The following is a 23,068-nucleotide window of genomic DNA, read 5'->3' as shown; positions in this document are numbered from 1 at the left end:
CTATCTCTCTGATTTGGTCCTGCCGTACATACCTACACGTACGCTACGGTCACAAGACGCAGGCCTCCTAATTGTCCCTAGAATTTCTAAGCAAACAGCTGGAGGCAGGGCTTTCTCCTATAGAGCTCCATTTTTATGGAACGGTCTGCCTACCCATGTCAGAGACGCAAACTCGGTCTCAACCTTTAAGTCTTTACTGAAGACTCATCTCTTCAGTGGGTCATATGATTGAGTGTAGTCTGGCCCAGGAGTGTGAAGGTGAACGGAAAGGCTCTGGAGCAACGAACCGCCCTTGCTGTCTCTGCCTGGCCGGTTCCCCTCTTTCCACTGGGATTCTCTGCCTCTAACCCTATTACAGGGGCTGGGTCACTGGCTTACTGGGGCTCTCTCATGCCGTCCCTGGAGGGGGTGCGTCACCTGAGTGGGTTGATTCACTGTTGTGGTCATCCTGTCTGGGTTGGCGCCCCCCTTGGGTTGTGCCGTGGCGGAGATCTTTGTGGGCTATACTCAGCCTTGTCTCAGGATGGTAAGTTGGTGGTTGAAGATATCCCTCTAGTGGTGTGGGGGCTGTGCTTTGGCAAAGTGGGTGGGGTTATATCCTTCCTGTTTGGCCCTGTCCGGGGGTGACCTCGGATGGGGCCACAGTGTCTCCTGACCCCTCCTGTCTCAGCCTCCAGTATTTATGCTGCAGTAGTTTATGTGTCGGGGGCTGGGGTCAGTTTGTTATATCTGGAGTACTTCTCCTGTCCTATTCGGTGTCCTGTGTGAATCTAAGTGTGCGTTCTCTAATTCTCTCCTTCTCTCTTTCTTTCTCTCTCTCGGAGGACCTGAGCCCTAGGACCTGAGCTCCAGGACTACCTGACATGATGACTCCTTGCTGTCCCCAGTCCACCTGGCCATGCTGCTGTTCCAGTTTCAACTGACCTGAGCCCTAGGACCATGCCCCAGGACTACCTGACATGATGACTCCTTGCTGTCCCCAGTCCACCTGGCCATGCTGCTGCTCCAGTTTCAACTTCCACCTGACTGTGCTGCTGCTCCAGTTTCAACTGTTCTGCCTTATTATTATTGGACCATGCTGGTCATTTATGAACATTTGAACATCTTGGCCATGTTCTGTTATAATCTCCACCCGGCACAGCCAGAAGAGGACTGGCCACCCCACATATGCTCTCTCTAATTCTCTCTTTCTTTCTCTCTCTCAGAGGACCTGAGCCCTAGGACCATGCCCCAGGACTACCTGACATGATGACTCCTTGCTGTCCCCAGTCCACCTGACCGTGCTGCTGCTCCAGTTTCAACTGTTCTGCCTTATTATTATTCAACCATACTGGTCATTTATGAACATTTGAACATCTTGGCCATGTTCTGTTATAATCTCCACCCGGCACAGCCAGAAGAGGACTGGCCACCCCACATAGCCTGGTTCCTCTCTAGGTTTCTTCCTAGGTTTTGGCCTTTCTAGGGAGTTTTTCCTAGCCACCGTGCTTCTACACCTGCATTGCTTGCTGTTTGGGGTTTTAGGCTGGGTTTCTGTACAGCACTTTGAGATATCAGCTGATGTACGAAGGGCTATATAAATAAATTTGATTTGATTTGATTTGATTCTCCATTAGAAGGACAAAGAGACGCCTTCAAGACCGCTTAGCAGAACACAAGTACGCCATACGGGTAGGCAATGAAGACTACCCCATGGCAAGGCACTACAAGTCCTTACACCATGGCGACCCTACCTCCATACAAGGAGGATCATGTTCTGGCCTCAATTAGAAAATGGGACCATCTTAAACAGCTAAACCAAAGGGAACGTTTGGGATTTACAAACTACAGGCCACTAAGTACCTTGTGAGAAATCCATATCTTAATTTAAACCATTTCCTGTAGGGTCGTGAGAGGTCCCTTTGTGAGAGGTCACTGTTGTCATCTAGTGGACTCTGCTATGTTTAGACTGTTATGGTCCATGTTTGCTGTGTTCTAGTGTACTATAAAATAGATGACTCTCCTATTCTTACCACCTTGCACAGTCATATTCAACATTAGAACTACCTTTCTAGGGTTTCTAATACTTCTAGCCTTGCTTAGCATTTGATCAAATATCTACAGTATTTCTCATTTTAAATGGGTATATTATTGCTTACTAGGTGCTGTCCAATGAATTCGGTAACCCCTCCCTCTTCAAATCAGGGTTGATTGGAAAAAGCTGTTCAAAACAGGACATTGTATTAATATATCTTTGTACTTCCCGACGAAGGTCATGCAGCCAAAACGTGTCAGAGTTTTTAAGCCAGTCGCTGTCTGATGTGGTGCCATGCCTTTTCAACCTTGAGGCAAACTTGCAGTCAACTACTGTTGCAAAACAGTTGAAGACACTGTGTGAGCGCTTCGCATGCATACAGAATCTTCTGGCTGCTAACTGTGTTCCAACCCTTGCAGCACCTTGCCTGATGGACCCAAGTGTGTCTCTGGCACTTCACTCAACAGTGATGGAGCCACTGATTAGGGAAGCAGTTTTGTACTTCAGTAAATCAGAGTACTGTCGTGGTGTAGCGGTACCCCAGGAAGATGCCAGCACGATGAATCCAGCAATCATCTTGACCACAGTGCTTCAGAATTATAGCTTCCTCGCATCAAAGATTTTGTTTGAGGTCACTGTCTAGACGTAGGGTCAAGGGCAAGTATTTGTGGTTTATCCAAAGCTGTGCTCTATGGCACTGGATCTGGTTCCTGACCCTGCATCCCAAGATATCGTGGAGAGAATATTCTCTGTGGACAACTGTCATCAGGCTTCTTGAAGATAAATCGTGTTCGGTTGAACAGAACACACACAAGCTGCCTAGCTGTGAACTGATAGATTTGTGAAAAATGTTGAATTGCTTATGTTTTTGCTGCAGCTATTTTTATTAACCCTATTTGGAGGGGTTAGTCAGTGATACATAAACATATCATGTCAAATGTGCCATGACTTAATTTGTTATTTTTTCCTTACTCTTTCTGTGAAAGGTATTTGATTATTCTTACTTCTATTAAAGTTAAAAAATCTTTGTGATTGGTTAAAACATGGGCAAGATAGTTTCCGTCCACCATATTTCTTCAAATAAAATTCTGTCACGAGTCGAACACAACTGGTGTAGACTTCACCATGAAATGCTTGTTTCTGTCACGATCATCATAAAGAGGAGACCAAGATGCTGCGTGGTAAGTGTTCGTCATTTTAAGCTCCGCCTTATCTCAGCTCACTGGTCACGATAACAACACTCACCCGTAGCATGCGCTCCAGCAGGTATATCTCACTGGTCATCCCCAAAGCCAACACCTAGTTTGGCCGCCTTTCCTTCCAGTTCTCTGCTGCCAATGACTGGAACAAATTGCAAAAATCACTGAAGCTAGAGACTTATATTTTCCTCACTAACTTTAAACATCAGCTACATGAATCTGAGCAGCTAAACAATCTCCGCAGCTGTACATAGCCCATCTGTAAATAGCCCACCCAATCTACCTACCTCATCCCCATATTTTTTAAATGTACTTTTCTGCTCTTTTGTACACCAGTACTTCTACTTGTACATCACCATCTGCACATCTATCACTCCATTGTTAATTTGCTAAATTGTAATTACTTCGCAACAATGGCCTTTTTATTGCCTTACCTCCTCACGCCATTTGCACACACTGTATATAGACTTTCTTTTTTTTCTCTATTATTATTGACTGTACGTGTAACTGATGTGAAATGGCTAGCTAGTTAGGGGTGGTGCGCGCTAATAGCGTTTCAATTGGTGACATCACTCGCTCTGAGACCTTGAAGTAGTGGTTCTCCTTGCTCTGCAAGGGCCTTGGTTTTTGTGGCGCGATGGGTAACGATGCTTTGAGGGTGGCTGTTGTTGATATGTGCAGAAGGTCCCTGGTTCGAGCCCGGGGTGAGGGGATGGAATAAAGCTATACTGTTACATACGCTTGTTTATTCCATGTGTAACTGTTTTGTTGTTTGTGTCGCACTGCTTTGCTTTATCTTGGCCAGGTCGCAGTTGTAAATGAGAACTTGTTCTCAACTAGCTTACCTGGGTAAATAAAGGTGAAATAAAAAATAAAATAAATAAATAATGTAAGATAAGTAAACATTGTTAAAGTGGCATTATTATAGACTAGCGATCCATTTCAAGTCTGTATGTAGGCAGCAGCCTCTCTGTGTTAGTGATGGCTGTTTAACAGTCTGATGGCCTTGATATAGAAGCTGTTTTTCAGTCTCTCAGTCCCACCTTTGACGCACCTGTACTGACCTCACCTTCTGGGTGGTAGCGTTGAGTGAGAGGATTGTTTTCTTGACACCACACTCTGGGTGCCCTCACCTCCTCCCTGTAGGCTGTCTCGTCGTTGTTGGTAATCAAGGCTACTACTGTTGTGTCATCTGCAAACTTGATGATTGAGTTGGAGGCGTGCATGGCCACGCATTCGTGGGTGAACAGGGAGTGCAGGAGGGAGCTGAGCACGCACCCTTGTGGGGCCCCAGTGTTGAGGATCAGCGAAGTGGAGATGTTGTTTCCTACCTTCACCACCTGGGGGTGGCCCATCAGGAAGTCCAGGACCCAATTGCACAAGGCGGGATTGAGACCCAGGGCCTCAAGCTTAATGATGGGTGTTGAATGCTGAGCTATTGTCGATAAACAGCATTCTTACATAGGTATTCCTCTTGTCCAGATGGGTTGGGGCAGTGTGATGGCGATTGCATCATCTGTGGGCGATAAGCAAATTGAAGTCTAGGTTGACAGGTAAGGTGGAGGTGATATGATCCTTGACTAGTCTCTCAAAGCACTTCATGATGACAGAAGTGAGTGCTACGGGGCGATAGTCATTTAGTTCAGTTATCTTTGCCTTCTTGGGTACAGGAACAATGGTGGACATCTTGAAGCATGTGGGGATAGCAGACTGGGATAGGGAGAGGTTAAATATGTCCGTAAACACACCAGCCGGTCTGCGCATGCTCTGAGGACACGGCTAGGGATGCCGTCTGGGCTGGCAGCCTTGCAAGTGTAAACACGTTTAAATGTCTTTCTCACGTCAGCCACGGAGAACCCACAGTCCTTGGTAGCAGGCCACGTCGGTGGCAGTGTACTATCCTCAAAGCGGGCAAAGAATGTGTTTAGTTTGTCTGGAAGCAAGACATCGGTGTCGGTGACGTTGCTGGTTTTCTTTTTGTAGTCCGTGATTGTCTGTAGACCCTGCCACATATGTCTCGTGTTTGAGCCGTTGAATTGCGACTCCACTTTGTCTATATTGACATTTTGCTTGGTTGATTGCCTTGCGGAGGGAAAAACTACACTGTTTGTACTATTCCCAGTCATCTGTCCATGTTTAAATGCAGTGGTTCGCCTGGGGAGGGCTTAATAGAAATGGTAGCAGAAGGTGAATGTTGAACTTTTGTTGCACACATTTCCAGATGATGCTGCAAAACCATTTTGCGGCCTCGATCACACCGACAGCTTTAATGCATTTTGGTATACCAGAAGTACATTTATTTGCAATGAAACGCTGTGTTTGCCTTGCAGCATTGTGTTGCAGAGGCAGTTGCAGTGCGTTATGTGTGGTATAGATGATTGATTTATCGTAAGTATGTGTCAAACAGTATGCGTAGACGGTATAACAGAAACGGTAGCAGAAGTTGAATGTTGCATTTATTGCACACTATCCAGATGAAGCTGGTCACATTTTGTGCAATACCGCTATCTGTGATCGAGCTGTTATTCCACAACTGTTCACTGTGTGCGCACATGGTCATGGCTGTTTTCAAATTGATGCACATTCTCAAGCAAGCGTTCATATTTATAAATCTCACACTTTGCTTGAAAATGATCCCACGCATGGTTTAAGCACAGATGTGTGCCTACTCGTGATTGATAAATGAGCCCCTGACTTGAAAGTTGGAGAAGCACACCTGTTGAGGTGAGAAGTGAGAAGTGAAGCTGCATAGGTTGAAGACTGAGGATGTCCTTAAATGGATTCTGTACAGTGGAATATCCCTCACTGACAGTGTTCTAGGACTGATGGGGTGTCTGATGTTTGGTGACCAATGTTTCCCATTATAGATTCTTATTCAAATTTCACACAGAATACTTAAATTTCTCCTTTTACTTTTGAGAATGCCCCTATTCTTCTCACCATTGACAATTCTCCAGTTTCAATGCATCAATTTGGAATGTCCAAACAATGAATTTGCAGAGTGCAGACTGTTTTTGAGGTTTCTCTATGACGTTGGCTGAAAGGTCCAATGCAGACAGTTTTATCTGGGTATGAAAACAGCTGTATTTCTGGGTAACAATTAAGTATCTTACTGTGATTTTGACCATTTTAATTGAAAACAAAGACTAAAATAGCTTCTGTCTGGTAATAGTATGACTGGGGAGGGGAAAACTGAAAAATAACTCTTATAAGCTAGGTTTCCATCCAATTAGTGACAGATGTTTATGCAAATACATCCTCCAGGACACCCAATATCACAGGAAGGCCAAAAAGATCATCAAGGACAACAACCACCTGAGCCACTGCCTGTTCACCCCACTATCATCTAGAAGGCGAGGTCAGTACAAGGGCATCAAAGCTGGGACGGAGAGACTGAAAAATAGCTTATATCTCAAGGCCATAATAAAGGCAAATCACGTTTTTGACTGCACTGGGCGGTTGACCTGTAAAATGCGTTTAAAATCACAGCATTATTTTGCAGATTTAGGGCAAAACTAATAATACATTGACCAGTAGGTGTCAGCAAAATGCAAAGAAACGTCATAGCAGCAGGGAATGAAACTAGCTGTTTGAGGACAACGGCTCTGTGCTGCATTGACTCTACTGAAGCATGACTTGGTGCAACGTACTTCATAATGCCCTCTGCGCCCATACACTGCCCGGGTTTTTGCTTTCTTGTCAAGAAATTGACCTTGACACACCACTCAAGTTAAATATATTAAAAAAAAACATTTACAAAAAAAAATCTCAGGTCTCCTTTTGCAATAGAATATGACTGCTAAAGTACTGTCTCGTATGGAAATACAGGGCAATGGACTGTATGCTACTGTAGTGTTTCTCTAAAACACGCACCCTTGTGTTTACTGTATTTATATTTTACAATCTGTATGTTGACTTTGTGTAAATCCCTCTGTCTGTATTTTGTCTGCACATTTGTCTATTGCTGGCAGCACCTGATCACTAAGTAAAATTCCAGGTATGTGTACTTTTACTGTACTTGGCGAATTAAGTGATTCTGATTCTGATTCTGATTCAAAGTGTCTCTGGGGGAAGATACTGTAATTACGAAAATAGAGACAAACCAAATAGTGAGATCCAACTAGTGTACATTCAGTAGTGAGTGGTCATTTAATTTCATTGATTGATTGATTGATTCTGCACATACAGTGCCTTGCGAAAGTATTCGGCCCCCTTGAACTTTGCGACCTTTTGCCACATTTCAGGCTTCAAACATAAAGATGTAAAACTGTATTTTTTTTGTGAAGAATCAACAACAAGTGGGACACAATCATGAAGTGGAACGACATTTATTGGATATTTCAAACTTTTTTAACAAATCAAAAACTGAAAAATTGGGCGTGCAAAATTATTCAGCCCCCTTAAGTCAATACTTTGTAGCGCCACCTTTTGCTGCGATTACAGCTGTAAGTCGCTTGGGATATGTCTCTATCAGTTTTGCACATCGAGAGACTGAAATTTTTTCCCATTCCTCCTTGCAAAACAGCTCGAGCTCAGTGAGGTTGGGTGGAGAGCATTTGTGAACAGCAGTTTTCAGTTCTTTCCACAGATTCTCGATTGGATTCAGGTCTGGACTTTGACTTGGCCATTCTAATACCTGGATATGTTTATTTTTGAACCATTCCATTGTAGATTTTGCTTTATGTTTTGGATCATTGTCTTGTTGGAAGACAAATCTCCGTCCCAGTCTCAGGTCATTTGCAGACTCCATCAGGTTTTCTTCCAGAATGGTCCTGTATTTGGCTTCATCCATCTTCCCATCAATTTTAACCATCTTCCCCGTCCCTGCTGAAGAAAAGCAGGCCCAAACCATGATGCTGCCACCACCATGTTTGACAGTGGGGATGGTGTGTTCAGGGTGATGAGCTGTGTTGCTTTTACGCCAAACATAACGTTTTGCATTGTTGCCAAAAAGTTCAATTTTGGTTTCATCTGACCAGAGCACCTTCTTCCACATGTTTGGTGTGTCTCCCAGGTGGCTTGTGGCAAACTTTAAACAACACTTTTTATGGATATCTTTAAGAAATGGCTTTCTTCTTGCCACTCTTCCATAAAGGCCAGATTTGTGCAATATACGACTGATTGTTGTCCTATGGACAGAGTCTCCCACCTCAGCTGTAGATCTCTGCAGTTCATCCAGAGTGATCATGGGCCTCTTGGCTGCATCTCTGATCAGTCTTCTCCTTGTATGAGCTGAAAGTTTAGAGGGACGGCCAGGTCTTGGTAGATTTGCAGTGGTCTGATACTCCTTCCATTTCAATATTATCGCTTGCACAATGCTCCTTGGGATGTTTAAAGCTTGGGAAATCTTTTTGTATCCAAATCCGGCTTTAAACTTCTTCACAACAGTATCTCAGACCTGCCTGGTGTGTTCCTTGTTCTTCATGATGCTCTCTGCGCTTTTAACGGACCTCTGAGACTATCACAGTGCAGGTGCATTTATACGGAGACTTGATTACACACAGGTGGATTGTATTTATCATCATTAGTCATTTAGGTCAACATTGGATCATTCAGAGATCCTCACTGAACTTCTGGAGAGAGTTTGCTGCACTGAAAGTAAAGGGGCTGAATAATTTTGCACGCCCAATTTTTCAGTTTTTGATTTGTTAAAAAAGTTTGAAATATCCAATAAATGTCGTTCCACTTCATGATTGTGTCCCACTTGTTGTTGATTCTTCACAAAAAAATACAGTTTTATATCTTTATGTTTGAAGCCTGAAATGAAATGTGGCAAAAGGTCGCAAAGTTCAAGGGGGCCAAATACTTTCGCAAGGCACTGTATTCTGTTTCAAGATGTTGGGGACATTAATCCGCCATTAAAGTAAAGGCAGACTTTGCAACTAGGCATGGCTAATGTTCTTATAGGGATATGTTTTTTCTCACCATATTTTCTGCCCCAGTTTCTCAGAGAAGTATTGAAGTTCTCTTCGATTTTTCTACAAGGGCTGCTACAATTTGATAAAATCCTTCACCTGAAAGACATTGGCTTATCCTGCCCAGACACTTCAATATGGTTTATTTAGTTATAAGCATATGAGATTTCAACCACAGAATTATATTATCATGGTAACCAATTTTCAACTTCGACAAACATTGTATAAAATGTGTTGAATTTGTGCCTTCGAAACAATGTCAGATCTTCAACGTTCTATCCACTATCAGAAAGAATAAACAATAGGCCGAGCAGCACCTCCTACTGGAGATTTTATCAATCTACAGCTACCAGTTTTTCGAAGTCCAGCCCTGCTCAGCTTTGATATTTGTCACGGACTACTACCAATGTGCTATTGTGAGAATTATTATTGAGAGATCTCTTAATAACTAAATAGATTTCACTGTTGCTATCGAAGTCATTCCAAAAGGGTAGGTTTAACAGAGTAAATTAAATGTAACCATACTTTAACACTCATATCATCAATGATATTATTTAGGGTATAAAGGATTTGTAAAGTCATCAACAACTATTGTTTCAATTCAACCCAGGGTTCAACAGAAATGACCAAAATAGACAACACATATAGGCCTAGGGTTTCATGCTTTGGTTGATGTCAAATGTGATCTTAAGTTAATAATTCATATGTTAGATTTACGTCTTCATTTCAAAAATCTAAGTTAAATAATATGGTAAAATCAAATCAAACTTGATTTAAAGTGCATTTAAAGTTTGATTTGATTTAGTCCTATTCTTTAACTTATATTTTTTTCAATTAGTTAACAAATGATCTGTTTGTTTCATGTCTCCAACTAAACCAAATATAAAGTTAAAGAATAGGATTAAGCCAGTGGCTCGGATGAAACTATCCAAGCATTAGATACATCTCCTTTAAATGTTGATATTTGGTTTAGAGAAGTCCAATTCCCTTTTTTCATGGTGAAAAAAATCACATCCTTGGGTGGTTCAAATTGAATTATAATCAACATGATCAACAACACCATGCATGGCCATTGTGTGTCATCCAAATAAGGGATGACTTTTTGGTGGAGCCAAGGTTAGTTACATCTATGGTAAAAATATCTCAAGAGTTGTTATATTCTGTCTTTTATAATGATGTTATACATGGAAGGCAGTCGTGGCGTGGTCGGGCTACATTAATAATGTACACACAGCTGGCAATTGCCTGCTGGGCAGTCATTGGTTTTGAGTGTGAGTCTCACACAAAATAACATAATTTGAAAATGTTATAATGTTTGAAAATATTACATCATATTTTGTGAATCATTTGAGGTGGATTTAATCAAATGAAGATTAATTACATATAATCCTGTGTCCTGTACTCGTATTCCCCTTGATGCAAGTTGGCAGGCTGAGGTGGAGGACAGCTGGCTGGCAGTACAGAGACAGAGTCGGCTGGAGGGTAAAGATGTAAAAGGGGAGGGTCCTGTGGTACTGCAGAGATTACATTAACCACAGCCGCAAAGCCCTCCCTTTAATCCTGTTTCACCATGGAGCTATGAAAGGCCACTGCAATCCCATTAAAAGTGTTTCTGGATAAATGGGAAAATATTCTGCATTGGCACAAGTATGAATGCTCTCTCACTTACTCACACACACACACACACACACACACACACACACACACACACACACACACACACACACACACACACACACACACACACACACACACACACACACACAAACAGAGAAAGAGAAAACGAATGAAATAAAGTGTGTTTTAATAAAGTTTTATTGTTCAAAACTTGACTTTTCTACTTCCTGTTTACGTTTTTCCAGTGACATCACACGACTAACATTTTTCTTCGAACAGGTCACCGTCCCACCAAACTTGTGCCACGTCAGGATTTACGTTGTAGCTAACTAATTGATATAACAGTTAGCAAACTAACTGCATACGACTTTTAGCTGTTGCTGAGCTTTACCGAATATACTGTTCGAATGTTTTGGACGTTTCAGACGAAGCAAAAGTCAGTGTTAGCTAGCTCCTAGCTAGCTAGTAAAGTCAGCTGTCTCTCGTAAACATACACCAGCTACATTTTCAGTCCAGTTGACTTGTTAAAATGGAGAACAAATACAACCTGAAAAGCCCAGGTAAGTTTGTAAATAAAACAGTTTTTACTCCTTTCAATATCTCGAACGAGCAAAAAACAGCGAAGGTGCTATCCTGGCTCGCTAAACTAATGCTAGCTAGCTTGGCAGAAATGATTAGGTTTGATTTACTTCCGCATTGGGTTTCCCATAATGATGGAGTGATGCCACCCTCATTCTATTAATTAATCTATCTAGCTACCTAAGACATGACATCCCTTTCACTTTACCACCATGTTAGCTAGCTTGTTCCTGTATGTTTATCCAACAACGTACCCAGTGATAATTTAATAATCAGACAAAACACAAATGATATGACATTAAGAACTAATCACACCGGCAATGTGGCCTTTTACAGGCGTACTGTCAGTTAATAACAAGTGACTTCCATGACACTGACATATAGCACTCATTAACTGAAGTCGTGATATAGCTTTGTCTATTTTTGTATTGCTGCTCATTTAATCAGACATCATGGATTCATTGAACATTGTTCAAATCTAAGTTGATGTCTAAGTCTTGTAGCTATTTGCATTCACTAACACCTTACTAAAAAATACTATAATCTAAGCAGTGAGCCCTGAATGCGTTTCAAGCACATCTGACGTTGACATTGTTGTTCTGGCTTGTCTGGTCCAAGGAGATACACACGCACAAGAGCACACTACAGGCAGGTGCAACATTTTTTTATTTGGATCCCCATTTGCTTTTGCAGAAGCAGCAGCTCCTCATCCTGGGGCCCACAAAAAATATGCAACATGACAAGTAACAAAACACTGACAGACAAGGAAAGTCACAGAAATGTTAAATATAATATATATGGTTATATAACAAAAATGGTTATATAACAAAATAATACAAACAATACAACAACAAAAATAATATGCGTGTCCCCTCACACCCCCTGCTGTTCCTTGAGTTGTTTTTCATCTGTTTTTTAAGGTAATTTTGCTGTTTGATTGAATAATTGGAGATGGCAGTTCCATGGGTCTGTATAAAGCTGCATTACCGTGAATTTGTTTTGGACTTGGGGACTGTGAAGAGACCCCTGGTGTATGGCTGGGCGGTATACCGTATTTTACGATATACCAGTATTGATGCACACCGGTGTGGGTTTTTACTCTACCTTCTGTAATGGTATTTGAATGTTTGGTTTGTTAAATGTGATATGCCGTGTGTAGCTTCCATTTTTATAGTTTACTTCGCTACTTAAGTAATCTCTCTCCACTCTCTCTCTCCATGCCGCTTTCCACACAGAACTAGCCCCGCTCCCTGTCACTCAAGGAGTACATTTGTTGTTCCTTCTCGACCACGAGTCTCTTGCGCTCAGTCTCTGCATGGTCAATGCAGCACATGCAACTATGTTGATGATAAGGATGCTGTTTTCACTGCTTCTTAATATAAATCCAATAGTGTTCTGTAATTACACTATCAGTTTGTGTTTCTTACATCTGCAAACAGCTAGTTTGTCTTTTCTTAGTAAGCTAGTAAGAGAAAACGTAACTAGCTATACATGCATGAAGTAGCTAAGAGAGAACATTCAATGTAGCCAAAAATTATAGGGTGCCTAGGGAACTTTTTGGTTTATACTTTTTCACAATAACTCCTCCCTGGCATTTTCATTTGTTGTCATGTCAATCACTGTATTCAAAGTGCCCACTATTTTTTAAATGTTTTAAATGTAACCTTTATTCAACTAGACAAGTCAGTTAAGAACAAATTCTTATTTACAATGACGGCCTACCCCGGAACAAACCCTAACCCGGACGACGCTGGGACAATTATGCGCCGCCCTATGGGACTCCCAATCACGGCCGGTTGTGATACACCCTGGAATCGAACCAGGGTCTGGAGTGATGCCTCTAGCACTGAGATGTAGTGCCATACACAGCTGCGCACTCGGGAGCCCCACAGCTATTATATTCTAACTATAGAGTTAGAAAAATTATTCTATTTCCATGATTCCAACAGTTCACCCAAGTGTTTCTCTCTAAATTCTCTCTAAAAGTCAAAGCCCATATTATGCAGCCCTACATTTCAGTGTGGCAATGACCTCAAATGAGTGCAGGAAATGCAGAAATTGATAAATGCAGAAAATGTATTTTGGTTGAATTGAACAGTATAAAACAATCAGAATGGAAAAATGCCCATTGAAATCACTTAGTGCATTCGGAAAGTATTCAGAACCTTTCACTTTTTCCACATTTCGTTAAGTTGAATCATTTTTTCCCCCTCGTCAATCTACACACAATACCCCAAAATGACAAAGGGACAACAGGTTTTTAGAAATGTTTGCAAATTTATAAAAAATAAAAAATACCTTGTTTTTTTAACATTTATTTCATTTAACCTTTATTTAACTAGGCAAGTTGGAATACTTATTTACATAAGTATTCAGACCCTTTGCTATGAGACTCGAAATTGAGCTCTGGTGCATTCTGTTTCCATTGATCATCCTTGAGATGTTTCTACAACTTGATTGGAGTCTACCTGTGGTAATTCAGTTGATTGGAAAAGGTTTGGAAAGGCACACACCTGTCTATATAAGGTTCCACAGTTGACAGTGCATGTCAGAGCAAAAACCAAGCCATGAGGTCGAAGGAATTGTCTTTAGAGCTCGGAGATGGGATTGTGTCCAGGCACAGATCTGGGGAAGGGTACCAAAAAATAATTCTGTAGCACTGAAGGTCCCCAAGAACACAATGGCCTCAATCATTCTTAAATGGAAGAAGTTTGGAACCACCAAGACTCTTCCTAGAGCTGGCCGCCTTGCCAAACTGAGCAACAGGGCGAAGGGCCTTGGTCAGGGAGGTGGCCAAGAACCCGAATGTCACTCTGACAGAGCTCCGGAGTTCCTCTGTGGAGATGAGAGAACCTTCCAGAGGGACAACCATCTCTGCATCACTCCACCAATCAGCCCTTTATGTTAGAGTGGCCAGACAGAAGCCACTCCTCAGTAAAAGGCGCATGAGCGCCCGCTTGGAGTTTGCCAAAGGCACCTAAAGGACTCTCAGACCATGAGAAACAAGATTCTCTGGTATAATGAAACCAAAATTGAAGTTTTTGGCCTGAATGCCAAGTGTCACGTCTGGAGGAGACCAGGCACTGCTCATCACCTCGCCAATACCATCCCTACTGTGAAGCATGGTGGTGGCAGCATCATGCTGTGGGGATGTTTTTCAGCGGCAGGGACTGGGAAATTAGTCAGGTTTGAGGGAAAGATGAACGGAGCAAAGTACAGAGAGATCATTGATGAAAACCTGCCCCAGGACCTCAGATTGGGGTTTAGGTTTACATTCCAACAGTTCAAGGATCTTAAGAACCAAGCCAAGACTACGCAGGAGTGGCTTCGGGACAAGTCTCTGAATGTCCTTGAGTGGCCCAGCCAGAACCTGAACTTGAACCCGATCGAACATCTCTGAAGAGCCTGACAGAGCTTGAGAGGATCTGTGGAGAAGAATGGGAGAAACTCCCCAAATGCAGGTGTGCCAAGCTTGTAGCATCATACCCAAGAAGACTCGAGGCAGTAATCGCTACCAAAGGTGCTTCAACAAATTACTGAGTGAAGGGTCTGAATACTTATGTAAATGTGATATTTCAGTAGTGTTTAAAAAAAAAAAATGTGCAAAAATGTCAACCTGTTTTGCTTTGTCATTATAGAGTATTGTGTATAGATTAAGGGGATAAAACAAACCATTAAATCCATTTCAGAATAAGGCTGTAACGTAACAAAATGTGGAAAAAGAGAAGGTGTCTGAATACTTTATGAATGCACTGTGTTGCCACCCTAGGTTCACGGACTACTCAAAGCAAATGTACATATTTTTAATTATTCAAAAACATAAAATACCGTTATAGCGTCTATTTTTATGTAAATATTGTGATATGATATTTTGGCCATATCGCCCAGCCCTACACTGGTGGCATGTCTTATGGACCCGTGTTCGAGGTGAATGTTATTTTATTATGCAGACAATCTGGAATTTATGACAGTAATATATCTCATAACTAGAAAATAAGCAGTTCATCTCTTGTCAACCCTCAACAAGGAAAGACAGGTATGCATGTTGTTGTTGTTAGTTCTGTATGTGCAGTTAAGGGCAAGGGGTGCTACTCAGTTTTGAGCACGATGCAGTTTTGGTAGGTCTTTCTTTGCTGCACTTGACCATATTAGCAGACAGTTATCAAGATGAGACAATACCAGAGCCTGAACAACTAGTACAGTTAATTTGTGTCAAAAACACAGAACATCTTTTTATAACAGACATACCCCTCCCCATCTTCACAACAACTTTGTCAATATGACATGCCCATGATAATTGATCATCCAATGTTATACCTAGGAGTTTAGCTTCCTCAACTTCCTTAATGGTCACAGTTTATGTACAACTCCAGTTGAGATTTAGGTTTTATAGAATGTTTTGAACCAAATACAGTGCTTTTAGTTTTAGATGTATTTAAGACCAATTTATTATGAATCACCCATTCCAATACTGACTGCAGCTCCTTATTTATAATTTTAGTGAGCTCAGTGGCTTTGGGTGCTGACCTGTGAATGTGGAATCATCCACATTTATAGTCATTCTAGCGTTGTCTATGACCAGTGGCAAATGATTTGTAAAAATAGGAAAGAATAATGGCCCAAGGCAACTGCCCTGAGGGACACCGCACCGCACTGTACAGTGCCCTCCACTAATATTGGCGCGCTTGGTAAATATGAGCAAAACAGGCTGTAAACAACAAATATATGTTTTATCCTCTTGGTCATTCAACTTTTAATTAAAGTAAAATAATTGAAAGAAAAAATACATTCTTAACATTTATTTTTAATTTTTATGTGTGCCACAATTATTGGTACACCTTCATTCAATACTGTGTGCAACCTCCCTTTTTCCAAGATAACAGTTCTGAGTCTTCTTCTATAATGTGTAAGGAAGTTGGAGAACACATGGCAAGTGATCGGAGACCATTCCTCCATACATAATCTCTCCAGATCCTTAGGATTCTGAGGTCCACGCTTGTGGACTCTCCTCTTCAGCTCATCCCACAGGTTTTCCATGAGGTTTAGGCCAGGGGACTGGGATGGCCATGGCAAAACCTTGATTCTGTGGTCAGTGAACCATTTTTGTGTTGATTTTGAGGTGTGCTTTGGTTCATTGTCCTGCTGGAAGATCCAACCAAGGCCCAGTTTAAGCTTCCTAGCAGAGGCAGTAAGGTTTTGATGTAATATCTGCTGGTACTTGATATGATACTATGTATCCTAACAAGTTGTCCAGAGCCTTTGGAAGAAAAACAGGCCCACAACATCAAAGATCCACCACCATCATTCACAGTGGTGATGAGGTACTTTTCTGCATGGATATCTTTCGTTCTACGCCAAACCCACCTCTGGTGTTTGTTTCCAAAAAGCTCTATTTTAGTCTCATCTGACCATAGAACCTGGTCCCATTGAAAGTTCCAGTAACGTTTGGCAAACTGTAGGTGCTTGAGATTGTTGTTTGATTACAGCAACGGCTTTTTTATGGCAACTCTCCCAAACAACTTGTGGTTATGTAGGTGGCATCTGATCATAGTTTTGGAGACTTTCTGACCCCAAGACCCAACTAACGTCTGCAATTCTCCAGCTGTGATTCTTGGAGATTTTTTGGCCCCTCTAACCATCCTCCTCACTGTGTGTGGTGTCAATATAGACACACATCCTCCTCCAGGCCGATTGTAAACATCTCCAGTTGCTTTAAACTTCTTTATTATTGCCCTGATAGTGGAAATGGACATTTTCAATCATTGAGCTATTTTCTCACAGCCATTTCCTGATTTGTGCAGCTCAACAGCCTTTTGTCGCACATCATTATTGTATTCTCGGGTCTTTCCCATAGTGATGGATGACAATGGGAGCTTGGCCTGTATGTCACCTCATATGTATACCCCAGTGAAACAGGAAGTTATGGCTTACCACTTAAGTATTCCTAATCACTCAGGTGAACTTAACGTAAAATATGCATGGGAAATACTTCAGTTAGATTTTACTTAAGAATTTCTAGGGGTGCCAATAATTGTGGCACACATGTTTTGAAGAAAAATATTTATTTAATTTTCAATCATTTTACTTCAATTAAAGGTTAGATTTTTTGTGAATATTTTGAATGAAAGACCAAGAGGATAAACAGCAAAGACATTTTTATTACAGCCCATTTTGCTCATATTTACCAAGGGTGCCAATATAAGTGGAGATCACTGTACATATCTGACATCAGGTTGTTTTTTTCTTCTGGTGATATAGATCTATGGCGCCCTCTTGAGGCATTTGTCTTATTTCATCAAATGATAAGCTGAAAGCTTCAGACAAGCTCAATGCATAAAACCAGCAAAAAATAAACGTCCCTTTTTCAAGACCATGTCTTTCACAGATCTTCATTGTAAAGGGTTTAAACACTGTTTCCCATGCTTGTTCAATGAACCATAAACAATTAATGAACAAGCACCTGTGGAACGGTCGTTAAGACACTAACAGCTTACAGACGGTAGGCAATTAAGGTCACAGTTATGAAAACTTAGGACACTAAAGAGGCCTTTCTACCGACTCTGAAAAACACCAAAAGAAAGATTCCCAGGGTTCCTGCTCATCTGCATGAACGTGCCTTAGGCATGCTGCAAGGAGACATGAGGACTGCAGATGTGGCCAGGGCAATAAATTGCAATGTCCATACTGTGAGACGCCTAAGACAGCACTACAGGGAGACAGGATGGACAGCTGACCGTCCTCACAGTGGCAGACCACGTGTAACAACACCTGCACAGGATCGGTACATCCGAACATCACACCTGCGGGACAGGTACAGGATGGCAACAACAACTGCCCGAGTTACACCAGGAACACACAATCCCTCCATCAGTTCTCAGACTGTCCGCAATAGGCTGAGAGAGGCTGGAGAGGCTGCTCTTCACTGACGAGTCGCAGTTTTGTCTCACCAGGGGTGATGGTCAGATTCGCGTTTATCGTCTAAGGAATGAGCGTTTCACCGAGGCCTGTACTCTGGAGCAGGATCGATTTGGAGGTGGAGGGTCAGTCATGGTCTGTGTGTCACAGCATCATAGGACTGAGCTTGTTGTCATTGCAGGCAATCTCAACGCTGTGCGTTACAGGGAAGACATCCTCCTCCCTCGTGTGGTACCCTTCCTGCAGGCTCATCCTAACATGACCCTGCAGCATGACAATGCCACCAGACATACTGCTCTTTCTGTGCGGGATTTTCTGCAAGACAGGAATGTCAGTGTTCTGCCATGGCCAGCGAAGAGCCCGGATCTCAATCCCATTGAGCACGTCTGGGACCTGTTGGATCGGAGTGTGAGGGCTAGGGCCATTCCCCCCAGAAATGTCTGGGAACTTGCAGGTGCCTTGGTGGAAGAGTGGGGTAACATTTCACAGCAAGAACTGGCAAATCTGATGCAGTCCATGAGGAGGAGATGCACTGCAGTACTTAATGCAGCTGGTGGCCACACCAGATACCCGCTATTCCTTTTGATTTTGACCCCCCCCCCCTTTGTTCAGGACAACATGATTCCATTTCTGTTAGTCACATGTCTGTGGAACTCGTTCAGTTTATGTCTCAGTTGTTGAGCCTTGTTATGTTCATACAAATATTTACACGTTAAGTTTGCTGAAAATAAACGCAGTTGACAGTGAGGGGATGTTTCTTTTTTTTGCTGAGTTTAGTTGATTTTATTAAAACACATAGGGTGTGTCTTGGAAAAATACATGTTTAAACATTTGGACTAATCGATTGGTCGAAAGAACAGACGACTTTCAGTCGACTCCAGAAATGTTTTGTCAGGGACAGCCTTAATCTTATTATCAATTTCCTTTAACAATCATCAGTCATCAGAGTCTGTGTAGTACAAGTTGAGTGCCCTTCTCTATATGCATGCTGAAAGTCAGTAGTTAACTTGTTACTGAGTGGGCGGGAAGAACATGCCACTTTCAACCAGTTCCAATCAGTTGCACTAAGATCCATGTGTTCACAGGTTCTGTGGTTTCACATTCGATCAAATTAGAGATGGTTTCTAGATTTCATTTTCTGCCTTCTGTGGCATTTGCCTCGGGCTTTGTCAAGATAATCGAAATGTACCGAGACCTTGTTTTAGCATGAAGCATTTTTTGCCTGTCGCTTCTGTCACACTAGATCAGGTATAGAGGTAGAATTCTCTCTGATCAGAATATTGATCAAAGCTGTCTTGTCCTTGCACACTTGGTGTTGGTTGGCAAGTGAGCTGGATTTAAGGTAAGGGTAGAAGGGCTTACAATAAGGCTTGGGTTAGCTAGAGTTTGGATTTTGAGAAATAAGTCTGAGGCAATAGTTGAGTTAGAGAAATTATCAAATAAAAAAACTTGGTTCCAGTTTTGAAATGGGGTCAAAAGAAGGATAAGGCTGCAACACTTTGTAGTAGTTCAATTATATTATGGGGAACTAGAGGAATTATTCACATTGTAAAATAATGCAATTACAGTTTGCCCTCTGTGTGGAAAAGCAAATGAAGATCCTATGTTTAGAGTATCACTTTCCGCCTTTTGTCTCTGAGACCTGGCATTACCTCCCAGTTTGGAGAGCAGACAGCTGTGAACAAACAGCATTAGAAACCCACAACCAAAACATTGTTCCCATCCCAAATGGCACCCTATTCCCTATATAGTGCACAACTCATAGGGCTCTGGTCAAAGGTAGTTCACTATATAGGTAATAGTTTCAAGTTTTAATGTCTTGTGCACAAGTGCTGTGAAATGTCGTTCTTGCAAGCTCTAAACTCAACAATTCAGTGATCAATATCAATGTAGTACTAAAAAAATGACATGGTAGAAGAAAAATACATGAGAAATAAAAATGAGTGCCATTTGGGACGTAGCCCTTCTCTACGTTTGGAAAGGGGAGTGGTCAGTAGTGAGCGCCAAGTTTTCCGTCATCACCTATGTCTCTAAACCCTATCGTGTCTTCTTAAGAGTTTGGTTAAAAGTGGTTACATAATGGTGTCTCCCTGTTCACAGGACAAACCCTGCCTGAATCGCCCCCAGCTGCAAACACTAAAATGCGTTACGTAAAACGATTTTGTGTACAGGATTATAATCCTATCTCCCAGGGCCATTGACCGAAACCCTTCTCACCACTGGAGTCCGGAGGCCCATGTGGCAGCAGAGGCTTTTCTTCTTTCACTCCCACTCATTGTTATTATGAGACATGGCTAAAAAAGCACTCCACATAAAATGTGTCCCAAATGGCACCCTATTCCCAGGGCTCTGGTCAAAAGTAGTGCGCTGAGTGTATAAAACATTAGGAACACCTGCTCTTTCCATGACAGATTGAACATGTGAATCTAGGTGGAAGCTATGATCCCTTATTGATGTCACCTATTAAATCCAGATGTAGATGAAGGGAATGGACAGGTTAAGGTGCGGGGAGCTGCCTTTATCGACATCCACGTCTTCTGCGCACTTTTAAGTGCCTTTTTAAAAGAGGTATGATAGTAGGTCTCAGGTGCACTGGTTTGAATGTCAAGAAGTGCAACGCTGCTGGGTTTTTCACACAACAAATTGAGTCTATTCTTAGGGTTAAAGGGGGTGCAACTCAATATTAGGAAGGTGTTCCTAATGTTTTGTAGTGCACTATAAAGGGAATACAGTGCCATTTGGGATGCAGCCAATAGAAAACCAATGAGGGTTTTGGGTTCCTGTCAAAGTGCATCCGGGTGTTTGAGGAGGACCAACGGGCAGAGATCCAGCCCTAGTCTGTCTGTTCGTTTTTAGGGACAGTCACAGCATTGACAACTTCCATAGGGAGATAAGTGCTTCACATGTGTAGAGTTTTTATTTCACCTTTATTTAACCAGGTAGGCTAGTTGAGAACAAGAGTTCCACTCCGATGCTAACCAAGTCTCCAAGTAATGAGGCGTGAGGAACTTTGATTGTATTCAGCAGAGCAATCAACTGATCCAGTGAAGAAAAAAACGTCACTGTCTGTCTGCAACATCTGGTCCCTGTGTATCAGCAGTGAGTATCAGTATTGATGAAAAGTCTGTGAGCTGTGGTAAGAGCACTGTCATGTAAAGCTTGATGTTACTGTTGTCCTGATCTAGTTTATTATATGATTTTGAACAGCTGGATTCTTACTGGCAAAATTATGCAATACTGTTGTCAAGGATTTCTTTCTTATTATTTTAGCTCTAACTTGTGAATTTTTACAATAACTCACCATGCTTAACCGATAGCCTGACTCTCACTTTCAAAAGCCCCTGATCCCACAGTGGCTTTAATGAGGGACGGCTGAGTAGTTTAGCCTATACGAGGGGGCATGTTCGCTGTCGGAGGAGGGGTCTGAGAACTGCATCTCACCTTGCTATCCCCCGGGAAACACGAGTGCAGACTAAGCTATATCAGACTACTCCAAGACCATGCCAATTTGACCACCCACATGCAGGAAAAAAAATAACTAGGCTTTTTATTCTCTTCATGCTTTTTTTATCTCCCCGCCACAACCAGAGTGCCAAGTGATTTTTTTTAAGGCAGCTGCATCTCTTTCAGTAGTGGGAGCCAGTGCTTAATCCCCAAACCAAACGAATTGGACTTGAGGCCGGGTGGTTCTTAGAGTGCTTAGTGGCGCTCCAGGATAGATTCAGCTCAGAAGAACGGAGTGCTCACATGGCCATAACACACATTTTTACTTAACCTTACACTCATTATAATATAGCCCTTGAACAATTAGGCTATGCATCGAACTCCCCAGATTCAGAGTTAGAAGTTTACATATAGCCTATTTGCCTAGTAACAAATGGGCAATTGCAACTTTAGGACAAGGTAGGCAGGCTAAATGCACAATAGGAATAGGAAGTGTAAGCTATGTAGCCCTATACTGTATGTTCCCTCTCATGGCAGCTGTCTCTTCCAGATAATCATCACAGAGGGGGGTGGTGTGCACAAGCCGACCAAACTGCTAGTTTTATCTGGAAATCAACCCTCCAAGGACCTGTCAAATCAAATCCCAATTGAAACCACTCAGTATACAATATTTTGCTCTTCATCCCACCAGCCTACTGTATTAAACCTGGTTAGTCCAATAGTGGGTGTTTTCTGTGAAATCTCAGAATATTAGTCAGCCAGCTGCTAAGAGAGACAACCACCATGCCGAAGTTGGAGTTGGAGGGGGACCCCACATATTACCGGACAAACTGTTGACAGCTGCCATGGCCCGGGGATCAGACCCATGACTGGAGAGCTTAGTGGCACAGGCAGTGTCTGAGTCACCATTGGCCATGCCATCAAAGCCTGGTGCTGACAGACACCCAGTCATCACCGTAATCAGGCTGAATGAGACATGGAGCTGAGACACTCCAAGTGGCCCTCAACATAACAAGCCTGGCATGCCCGCCTCTGATACCGTATCTCACCTCCGTCACAATCATTTCCCCATCGCTGAACCGCAAAGAAGTCCCAAGTGGAAGATTTTGTCTGCCACCCCACAGCAGTAGAGATAGACGGGAGGTATCAACTTAAACATTGTGAAAATCTGTATCCACACGTCCACATACAGTGCCCTCTGTAATTATTGGGACAGTGATAAAGTTAGACACACAAATATCATACCCCCAAGACACCATTACAATAACGGGAGGTTATCATTTTTGTGGGTGTATGATATTTGTGCGTCTAACTTAATCGCTCATCATTATTTACGATTCATTCAGTACTATCCATAATCATGGTAGCATCTACATTAATGTAGA

General features: G+C 42.2%; 1 protein-coding gene across 4 annotated transcripts in view; it reads left to right on the top strand.

Annotated features, from left to right (window-relative positions):
* Nucleotides 1–10,980: 10,980 nt before the first annotated feature.
* The window catches only part of LOC112250038 (ubiquitin-conjugating enzyme E2 J1), a 37,067-nt gene continuing 24,979 nt past the window's right edge, over nt 10,981–23,068 (top strand). For all 4 annotated transcript variants that reach the window (XM_024419860.2, XM_024419859.2, XM_024419858.2 and 1 more), the window contains exon 1: nt 10,981–11,305. In XM_024419860.2, coding sequence (XP_024275628.1) covers nt 11,275–11,305 — 31 coding nt within the window. In that variant the 5' untranslated portion in view covers nt 10,981–11,274. The remainder of the gene's footprint in view (nt 11,306–23,068) is intronic.

Source organism: Oncorhynchus tshawytscha, linkage group LG05 (genome assembly GCF_018296145.1).
Source record: "Oncorhynchus tshawytscha isolate Ot180627B linkage group LG05, Otsh_v2.0, whole genome shotgun sequence".
Lineage (NCBI taxonomy): Eukaryota > Metazoa > Chordata > Actinopteri > Salmoniformes > Salmonidae > Oncorhynchus > Oncorhynchus tshawytscha.
The sequence above is the reverse complement of the archived record's forward strand: the minus strand, read 5'-3'. Positions and strand labels throughout refer to the sequence as shown.